The 10,378-nt window shown below is 44.4% G+C and overlaps 2 protein-coding genes across 6 annotated transcripts in view; both read right to left on the minus strand.

Annotated features, from left to right (window-relative positions):
• Positions 1-1,982, minus strand: part of LOC107285534 (kinesin-like protein KIF1A) — a 7,521-nt gene extending 5,539 nt beyond the window's left edge. Inside the window, exons 1-3 of the mRNA XM_015813732.1 lie at positions 1,839-1,982; positions 1,422-1,634; positions 318-395 (exon numbers count right to left, since the gene is read on the minus strand). Coding sequence (XP_015669218.1) covers positions 318-395; positions 1,422-1,634; positions 1,839-1,982 — 435 coding nt within the window. The remainder of the gene's footprint in view (positions 1-317; positions 396-1,421; positions 1,635-1,838) is intronic.
• A 202-nt stretch (positions 1,983-2,184) lies between these two features.
• Positions 2,185-10,378, minus strand: part of LOC107285531 (kinesin-like protein KIF1A) — an 82,748-nt gene continuing 74,554 nt past the window's right edge. For all 5 annotated transcript variants that reach the window (XM_015813731.1, XM_029283696.1, XM_029283695.1 and 2 more), the window contains 10 exons: positions 9,412-9,545; positions 9,060-9,121; positions 8,741-8,886; positions 8,324-8,536; positions 7,227-7,304; positions 4,782-4,906; positions 4,511-4,657; positions 4,072-4,264; positions 2,517-2,635; positions 2,185-2,227 (listed from right to left, as the gene is read on the minus strand). In XM_015813731.1, coding sequence (XP_015669217.1) covers positions 2,185-2,227; positions 2,517-2,635; positions 4,072-4,264; positions 4,511-4,657; positions 4,782-4,906; positions 7,227-7,304; positions 8,324-8,536; positions 8,741-8,886; positions 9,060-9,121; positions 9,412-9,545 — 1,260 coding nt within the window. The remainder of the gene's footprint in view (positions 2,228-2,516; positions 2,636-4,071; positions 4,265-4,510; positions 4,658-4,781; positions 4,907-7,226; positions 7,305-8,323; positions 8,537-8,740; positions 8,887-9,059; positions 9,122-9,411; positions 9,546-10,378) is intronic.

The raw sequence follows: 10,378 nt of genomic DNA on the forward strand, positions 1-10,378 counted from the left end.
AGGTGACAAGAGCATGGGTGACTGTGCGCAAGGCATCCCGGTCCAGAAAAGGCCGCAACTGGTGCACCAGGCGTACCCGGTAAAACGCCCCCCTGGCCACAGCCGTCAACTGGTCTTCCAGTGTCAGCCGTGGATCCAGGAGGACCCCCAAGTTGCGTACCCTCTCCGAGGGAGCCAAAGTTTCGCCCCCTATAGTCAGTGAGCCTTCCAGGTACCCTGGGAGTCAATTCTGAAATGGATTAGGTTTTAAAATATGGGAAATAATAAGAGTGAATAGTAAAGAGTAAATAGGTACGAAAGCACAGTAGGTGTTTTACCTTGCTCTCACTTGCACTGACACACACATGGCTATGGCTATATTCTCTGTTGAAAGTGTGTGTAAGAAGGCGCAAGCACTGCAAAAAAATGGAGAAAGAGAAAGGAAAACTGAGTTTTGATTCTGAGAACAAAAATTAACTATATAGGTAATCCTCTATTTACCATCACAATTGGATGGTTGTTAAGAGGATCACCACATGACCTGACTTGATTTTACAATTGCATTTATAACAACCATATAGTGAGTCATCACTGTCATTAAGTAAACTGTGTGGTCATTAAGCAAATCCAGCATCTCCAATGGACATTTTTTGCCATTTTCTATCAGAAAAATGGCAAAAAAAACACCCCTGCAAATCATGGTCACGTGACCACGGGATGCTGCAACTGGTTGTAAATGTAAGATGACAAGTGCCTCAAATGCAGTCATGTGACCATGGGGGTTGGGGCAGCATGTCATTTTACAACTGTCAAAAATGCTTTACAGGCTGTGAAGCACTCTTTCCGCAACATGTCAAGACTGTCATGACTTTGAATGGTCATTAAACCACTTGACCAGTAATTAAGTGAGGACAACCTGTAGTCAAACAAGTTTGGATAACTTTTATTCCTATGGATAGTCTTCCTGCCTTTCTGTCTGTCTCTCAACATACATGTCTCTCTCCTTTCTCTCTTTTTCTCTCCAAGGGCAGCAAAGATTAATAAGGACTTCACTCGAATGTTCAATCCTTTGAGGAAGTGGAGGAAAGGAATAATTTTTGTAACGGCACAAAACAAATATTTATAACTGATGATAAAAACTAGTGCAGCTGGAAATTACCACCATGTACCTGTATTGTAGAAATCTATAGATATTTTCAATGGGCCTCCAAATTAAGGAAATGCTCTTTGCTGAGAAAGCTTTCCTGCTAAGAAATGTTATCTCTTCATTCAGAAATGACTGTTACTTTCAGAAAAAAATATTATTGGAACTTGCAGAGACTATTCAGATGCCTTCAGAATGCAGGTACAGAAATACCCGTTAGATCTTAGACTTAAAGAAAATATGAAAGTCAACTTTTTCAGCCCTATCCCAGCCGATAGGCACATTCCATATTCTATACCTTGACTGCAAGTTCTTTCTGTCTCTCACTAGGAATGTCAAGAGGTAAAGGCCTCCCTTCTGGGGTACCATCTGCAGAGATTGGAGATGAGACATAAGATGTGCTGCGGGAATCAGACTCTTCACTGGAACTTGAGGATAAGGAATCCAGACCTAAGCGCTGAGTTGTCTCCAGCTTCTCACGCAAGAGCAGATAATGTCTTGTTTTCTCAACCTGTGGAAAGAAAAGCTAGTTTGCTATTGATACCTTCCATTATCAGGAATGGCCATGCCAGGTGGAGGATTGTGCAAGTTAGAATCCATACATCCAGGATAGTGAAGAGCATTTTAAGTATTTTACTCTACATTAATCTACTCTTGCCACCTGCCCATTACTTGGGCAGGACTAAGTTGGGCAGGCCTCAGGCTAGAGTCTTACTTCTTGTAGAAGACTCAATTTTTCCAGTTCCCATTGATGATCCAAGATGAGACTGTCACTACGGGGTCGCCACCCAGCTAAATTCTCTTCTCCTCGTACGTAGGCCACAGAGGTGTCCAGCACACGCCTTCGTCTCCTTTGCATACCTACAGAGGAAATGTTTATTCAGCCTAGCTNAAGGGAAATGAGTTTGCCCAATGAAGCTGTAACTCATGATGGATCACTCTGTGGCACAGGCATCTGAGGAGATGAATGACAGGAAAAATCCAAATTTCAGATGGGGATCTTCCAACAGCACCCATTATTTCACTTTTTCTGTTTTTTTGAGGTGAGCAGCTCTTTTAAGTTAAATTCTTGCCTGGGTTGTTGTTCGTCTGGACAATTTGGACCTGTTGGAGAAGCCAAGATAGAACAAATGTAAAGGCTTGAGAAAAAAAAACAGAGGCATTACACTTCAGACTTCCATCCAGGTGCAGGAATCTCAACTGAATCAGAGGTTGCACATCTGTAATGGTAGTGTAAATGCTTTACTCTTCTTCTAGAAGAGCCTTTTTCAATTGGTTCCTTCCATAATTTTAAGTCAGCTATCCAGCAATGGGAGCTGTTGTGCAAGACATCTTAAGCAAGACATCTTGGGAAAGCCATTCTGAAGAGGAGCCTTTTAAGGCATTCAGTTACCTTATTGATCCAGCCAGGAGAGGGTTAAATGCATATAGCCAATCATGCATGTCCTTATCATTGCTTGCTTGCAACAGAATTCCACGATGTTCAGTGCACACTGCAAAGGTGTTAGGCGTCTAAACCAAATAAAAAGTTGCTAGTTAGACTCATTAATAGAAGAACAGGATGACTACGGTATATAGTGACTGCAACTATAATGACTACAAATTACAGAAATCAAGCCATGTGATCCCAGACCCATATTTTGCTTGCATACAGTCTTAACAATCCATATTGCAACAGACCTGGTTTTGAAATATTTGATGCACACATTCTTTTGCTAATATGGGACTTGCAACCTACATTAATCAGAATGAGTTTGGTTATTTGTTCTCATCCCCCCAAAATCCATTCATCAAATTATTTATTGATATATTTATTATAAATATATCTTGCCTTTACTGTTTTTATAAATAACTCAAGGCAGCAAACATATCCAATACATCTCCTCCTCTTATTTTCCCCACAACAACTAACTACCCTATGATGGGAGTTGGACTAAAAGAATGCCTGGCCCAAGGTCACCCAGTCGGCTTTCATGGGATTAGAACTCACAGTCTCCTATCTTCTAACCTGGTTCCTTAACCACTAAGCCAAACTGGCTCTTAAAATGATTACTGTCAGTTTAGCAGTATATTTATCTGACAGTCTAAAGCAGACATGTCAAACACAAGGCCCGGGGGCCGGATGCGGTCCGCGAAGTGGTTTCATGTGGCCCGCGAAGCCATCCTGGAAACAGTGAGGGAACAGTCCCCGCTGCCTTGGCCCTGGCCCAGGCCGGCCGGGAGCCAATGTACAATTTTGTGGTAGCCATTTATGCTGAAACGCATTCAGTCTTAGCTCCACAAGGCCGTCTAGAAACAGTGAGGAACCAGCCCCTGCTGCGTCAGTGCCGCCCCCTGGGTGCATGCTGGGGAGGTGTCACCCTTTGTGAGGAATGAAGAAATGGACCATGCCTTGGTGCTTGCCCCGGTCCCACCCCCTTCTGCCAGAGACCCTTAGATCTGTCCCAATACTGCCCAGGCCCCCACAGGGACCCTTGACACGAATGATGTAGAACTGGCCATGCCCACCCAGTAGGCCATACCCACTCCATCCACACCCACCAGTAGGCCACACCCACCTTGGCCACACCCACCCAGCCCCCCGAGGGCAACCGCAATGCTGATGCGGCCCTCAATGAAATTGAGTTTGACACCCCTGGTCTAAAGAATCATCTTGGCCAGTGATTTTCTACCTTAAACCTAGGTCCTATTTACAGTGATTCCAAAAGCAACCTTATCATTGTATTTCCTAGAAAAGAAAGGTGAAGGAAAGAAAATAACCTTCCAGGGAAGAAATGGCAGCTTAAAAACAGCTCCATGAAAAGTGGAGCCAGAATTCACCGAATACATTAAACTAAAATTTCCTTGGCTTGTTTATGATTCAATATATGTGTGAAAACTGACTCGGAATCTTGAAAAGGCAAAACATTCGTTGCAGGGACAGTTATTTTAACAAAGTTTGTTCTTACTTTTAGCATTGCCTGCTGGTCTTCACTGTACTCCACCTGAGCTGATGAGAGATTGAGGACTGCTCTCTCCACAGAATCTTTGTCGCCGTTATAGATATAGACGTAGGGGCGTCTCACAACCACATAGCGCTTCACCCACCCATTTGTATGGGGTTCCAGAAAGTGTAGGTAGCCTTTTCTGGAGACAATAGGGCTGTGGAGGAGACACATTGGCATCCCACTTAGTAACCACATACAAACGTCACAATGTATACTCAGTAATCAATCCTATGGAGCAATTTTGTGGCCACTGGCACATCTGGAAGACTGATGGGTGGGATGGGTCAATATAATTGGAATGAGATGACTCTCTGATAATCTGGTCCAGCTCATAATGATTGGAATAAAATTCACAGTTTTGGCCAAGTTGCTAATTTTTCCACTTGCCCATAGTTTTTACCTGACCCGAATCTCTTGAATATCAGGAACCAACAGGCGCTGGATTTCTTTATCATCCTCAGACCCGCAAGCAGGGGATTTCTTCTTCTCTCCTTCGATTGTGAGCTCAATTTCAGGACTTTGTGCCCTGGAAGGGAGCTGCAGAGTTCTGCGGAGAAAAGCAGGCTTATAGCTTCAATTACCTTTTGACCAATGGTCTTTATTTTTCATGGTAAAACTATGCACCTTTGATACATAACCCCGACATTTTTTAGCCTTGCTACCTTTCTTACCTGGCTTCTGTAGCACTATAATGGCCTTCAATCAGGGATGGACAAGTTGAAGAGGGGGTCAAAGTAGCACTACCAAGGCCTGACATGGAAGGGTCTCTCAGCAAAGTCACTGACATTTCAGATAGCTGGGTATAAAAAGAATCTGTTACTGGATATGCTTGTCTGAAAACAAATATCTCCAAATTTGGTTGCATGCTTCAGCACTTTTGCAACTAGAGTATATATTCAGGACCTTCCCAGAAAACAGGTACCCTAATGTCTACAAATTATGTGCATTTATCATTTATTCTTCTAAAGGCAGTATATGTAGTAAAAGAGAAAAATATGAGTTTAGGACATCAGAATGAAGTTAGAATAAGCCCTCTAGGGCAGACATGTCAAACAAGGCCCACGGGCTGCATCCAGCCCACAATTGGCTGATATTTGGCCCACGGGGATGTCCTGGAGACAGTGAGGGACTGGCCCCCGCCGCCCTGGCTCCAGCCCTGCCCTGCCCGGGAGCCCCCAAGGCGTGTGCACAGGAGGTGGTGAGCACAAGGGGGCTGACATCTGGCAGCAGGGGCTGCATAGCCCACTATGAATACCAGCCTGCCAGCAGAAGTGCTGCGGCGGCATTGGCCGCACGTGGATTCGGCACATGATGCGGACTGCTGGACACGCCTACTCGGTCCCATCTCTTTTTGGTTGGACAGCAGGTCGCTACTGGTCATCTCAGCCCCCTCATGGGTCTTGTCCTTGGCCCGCGGATGGAGCGCATTCCCCTCGCGTACCTCAGTACCCATCACAGCTGCCAGCCACTCACGCAGGTCCATTACGCTGCTGCCCAGATCTGCAGGCCCGTCCAGCACGAAGGAGGTGAAGTGGTCAGCTAGGAAGCCCCGAGTAGAGGTGGTAGAGTACGTCCAGGGCCAGCAGGCAAAAGACCACCCCAAGCAGGGAAAGCCGGATCCCCATCGGCACCATGGCTGCCCAGCACCAACAGAGATGGGGGGGAGGCATTCAATCTTGGCTGGGCCTGGGTGGCCATGGCGCAGATGGGGATCCTGCTTTCCCCACTTGGGATGGCCTTTTGCTTGCTGGGCATGGGCATGCTCTACCACCTCTACTTGAGCTTCCTAGCTGGCTGCTTCACCTCCTTTATGCTGGGCAGGCCTGCTGCTCCAGGTGGCAGTGACGGCCTAATGGACCTGCACAAGCTGCTGGCGCCGGCTCGAGGTGGGGCCAAGGTGCATCGGCTGCATGAAGGGAACAGGCTCCACGCGCAGGCCAAGGGCAAGATCTGCAAGGGGGCCGAAGAGATGACCAGCAGTGACCTGCTTTCCAACTGAAAGCAAAAATAGATGGGACGGAGTAGGCATGTCCGGCGGTCTGCATCATGTGCCTCCCCCCTCACCTCCCCTACTCCGCATGCTACTGGAGGGCTGGCCCAGTATTCGCAGAGTGCGTTGGTCGAGGGAACAGCAGACTGTGGCTGCTGGGGGAGGGCCTTCTCTGTGGGAGCTCCCACCCTCTGGAATGAACTACCCCCAGAGATCAGGGTGATCCCTGATCTCCCTTCCTTCCGCCGCGCCCTTAAGACATGGTTATTCCAGCTTGCAGGACTGAACTAGGGGAAAAATTTTAATGGGGGTTTTAAAGTAATTTTAAATTAATCAGACCAATTATTAATATTTGTTTTTAATTATGTTTTAATCTGTAGTTTTGGGATTTGCATTTTTATCTGGTTGTTAGCCGCCCTGAGTCCGCAAGGAGAAGGGCGGGATATAAATATAAACAATAAATAAATAAATAAATAAATAAATAAACTGTCAGCCCCCATGCGCTCATGGGCCTCTATGTACGGGGCAGCAGCCTCACCTTGCCTTGCCCCATGGCAACAGCACCCTCACCCTGCCTCACCTTGCCTCACCCCGCAGGACAAGCTTCCTGCCCACCATCCCACCTACCACAGAACCCTGGATCTCCCCCAACCCTGCCCGGCCCCCACAGGTGTCCCCCCATCAAGCAACATTGAGATGGCCACACCCCCGCCCACCCAGTCAGCTGTGAGCACTGCAGCCACGCCTACCCAGTCGGCCATGCTCACCCGCCCCCCGCCCCCGAGGGCATTACAATGCTGATGTGGCCCTCAATGAAATAGAGTGTGACATCCCTGCTCTAGGGTAACTTGTAATTTGTTCCACAATACAAAGTAGAAGTTCAGGATGAGAACATTTCAGATGCAGTGGGATTCCATAATTTCACAGTTATCAGAATTTGATACTTTACTGTATATAGATTAGTCTCCTTTTTTGCCCCAAAATCCAATGTATCCAAAGCTAAATGTATTAGCTCTATTTGGTACCCTGGGAGTCAATTCTGAAATGATTAGCTTTTAAAATATGGGAGATAATAAGAGTGAATAGTAAAGAGTAAATAGGTACGAAAGCACAGTAGGTATTTTACCTTGCTCTCACTTGCACTGACACACACATGGCTATGGCTATATTCTCTGTTGAAAGTGTGTGTAAGAAGGCGCAAGCACTGCAAAAAAATGGAGAAAGAGAAAGGAAAACTGAGTTTTGATTCTGGGAACAAAAATTAACTATATAGGTAATCCTCTATTTACCATCACAATTGGATGGTTGTTAGAGGATCACCACACGACCTGACTTGATTTTACAATTGCATTTATAACAACCATATAGTGAGTCATCACTGTCATTAAGTAAACTGTGTGGTCATTAAGCAAATCCAGCATCTCCAATGGACATTTTTTGCCATTTTCTATCAGAAAAATGGCAAAACAAACCCTGCAAATCATGGTCACGTGACCACGGGATGCTGCAACTGGTTGTAAATGTAAGATGACAAGTGCCTCAAATGCAGTCATGTGACCATGGGGGTTGGGGCAGCATGTCATTTTACAACTGTCAAAAGTGCTTTACAGGCTGTGAAGCACTCCTTCCGCGACATGTCAAGACTGTCATGACTTTGAATGGTCATTAAACCACTTGACCAGTAATTAAGTGAGGACAACCTGTAGTCAAACAAGTTTGGATAACTTTTATTCCTATGGACAGTCTTCCTGCCTTTCTGTCTGCCTCTCAACATACATGTCTCTCTCCTTTCTCTCTTTTTCTCTCCAAGGGCAGCAAAGATTAATAAGGACTTCACTTGAATGTTCAATCCTTTGAAGAAGTGGAGGAAAGGAATAATTTTTGTAATGGCACAAAACAAATATTTATAACTGATGATAAAAACTAGTGCAGCTGGAAATTACCACCATGTACCTGTATTGTAGAAATCTATAGATATTTTCAATGGGCCTCCAAATTAAGGAAATGCTCTTTGCTGAGAAAGCTTTCCTGCTAAGAAATGTTATCTCTTCATTCAGAAATGACTGTTACTTTCAGAAAAAAATATTGGAACTTGCAGAGACTATTCAGATTCCTTCAGAATGCAAGTACAGAAATACCCGTCAGATCTTAGACTTAAAAGAAAATATGAAGTCAACTTTTCCAGCCCTATCCCAGCCGATAGGCACATTCCATGTTCTATACCTTGACTGCAAGTTCTTTCTGTCTCTCACTAGGAATGTCAAGAGGTAAAGGCCTCCCTTCTGGGGTACCATCTGCAGAGATTGGAGATGAGACATAAGATGTGCTGCGGGAATCAGACTCTTCACTGGAGCTTGAGGATAAGGAATCCAGACCTAAGCGCTGAGTTGTCTCCAGCTTCTCACGCAAGAGCAGATAATGTCTTGTTTTCTCAACCTATGGAAAGAAAAGCTAGTTTGCTATTGATACCTTCCATTATCAGGAATGGCCATGCCAGGTGGAGGATTGTGCAAGTTAGAATCCATACATCCAGGATAGTGAAGAGCATTTTAAGTATTTTACTCTACATTAATCTACTCTTGCCACCTGCCCATTACTTGGGCAGGACTAAGTTGGACAGGCCTCAGGCTAGAGTCTTACTTCTTGTAGAAGACTCAATTTTTCCAGTTCCCATTGATGATCCAAGATGAGACTGTCACTACGGGGTCGCCACCCAGCTAAATTCTCTTCTCCTCGTACGTAGGCCACAGAGGTGTCCAGCACACGCCTTCGTCTCCTTTGCATACCTACAGAGGAAATGTTTATTCAGCCTAGCTGCCATCTATAAGCACATGCAACACATTCATATTTTGTAAGTTATAGGAACAATTAAATCTTGCCTTCTAATGCTGTATCCCTCTTGTTTAACTATAAGCCCAACACCTCATGGAGACCCTTTCATAAAGACAAAACTTCTTACCTGGACTTCCAGCATCAGCAACTGGGCAGAGGCTGAGCTCATAGACCCCAGTCACACGGTTACTGTAGCAGAAAGTGAAAAAAAAACAAGCTAATAGAAGATACACCATTCTTATGAATATGGTACATTCAAGGAATCATTTTACTCCACCACATCTTTCAAGATGAGGAGACCAAACTGTTTTTTTTGAGAATTTTAAAGTTAAGCTGAAAATTTCATATGGCGCCCAACAGCCATATGAACGTAGCACTATTAATGTCTACTAAGATATACACATACAGCTTCCATGTCAGTTGATCAGGAGTATATTCTTTATCCTAATAAGATGTGCTTGCCTTCTAGCCTTTCTTACCTTTCTGAAGCTCGAAGGCTTCCACTTCCAAAAAGATTACGGATTGACCGAGAAGCAGGGAGTTTGGCATCTCTGGAGTAAAAGACCATGCAAAAATCTTTGGTGACCACAGCGGGTTGAGTGCAGTTCTCCATCTGAAATGAAAGCATAATCTTATTATACTGTCAGGCCTAAAGAATCAGGACCACACACTAAGCTCCAGTTAAGTTGATTTATACACAAGAATTTAGTCAACTAATGGTCAGTACTATACTGGTGCTGGATAAGAGTTAATTGAATTCAGGAGGAGCAGGACTTGGACCGTTTATGAGAATGTAACAACTCCAGACTGATTCCTCTCTTGACTCTGACCCCAGGCTCTGCTTCTCCTTCACATATACAGTGAATATTTTTTTAATAAAAAAAACAAGCTTAAACTAGTGATTACATTTCTATATCTGTGTAATTATTTTTGAATCCCTACATAAGTTGGTTTGTTTATTGTCTTCTTCTGGGATTTTGGAGGGAATACTGAATCTAGCCCATATGCTTCACGTTCATCAAGTTCCTAATATGATCTGGCCTCAGTAGCTTTCTCAGCATCAGCCAAGGCTGGATATCATTGGTAACAAAGTATTAAACACTATCTCAAATCATTCTATATTCCTGATTACATGCATGTAGAAAAGGGTGGACTTGGATCATGAGGTTATGCTTGGCATCATACAAATTTTGAAACACAGCCGTGCAGATGCCAATGTTGATCTGACAATAACACAGGGATTATTATGAAGGTGCTGATATGTCTTGCCTCAATATAAGCAGAGAGGGTCATGTAGATTTTTTCTCTGTAAGGGGTAACACGATTCAGGAGCAAAGAGTTATGCATGGAGCTATCCCACGCTGCTTCAAACTGGTAAAACGTCCTGCAGAGGAAAAAACAAAATACCTGGTTAATAAAAAGACTATAAACTATTCCAAAACATTA

Source organism: Protobothrops mucrosquamatus, unplaced genomic scaffold (genome assembly GCF_001527695.2).
Source record: "Protobothrops mucrosquamatus isolate PMUCROS unplaced genomic scaffold, P.Mucros_1.0 scaffold183, whole genome shotgun sequence".
Lineage (NCBI taxonomy): Eukaryota > Metazoa > Chordata > Lepidosauria > Squamata > Viperidae > Protobothrops > Protobothrops mucrosquamatus.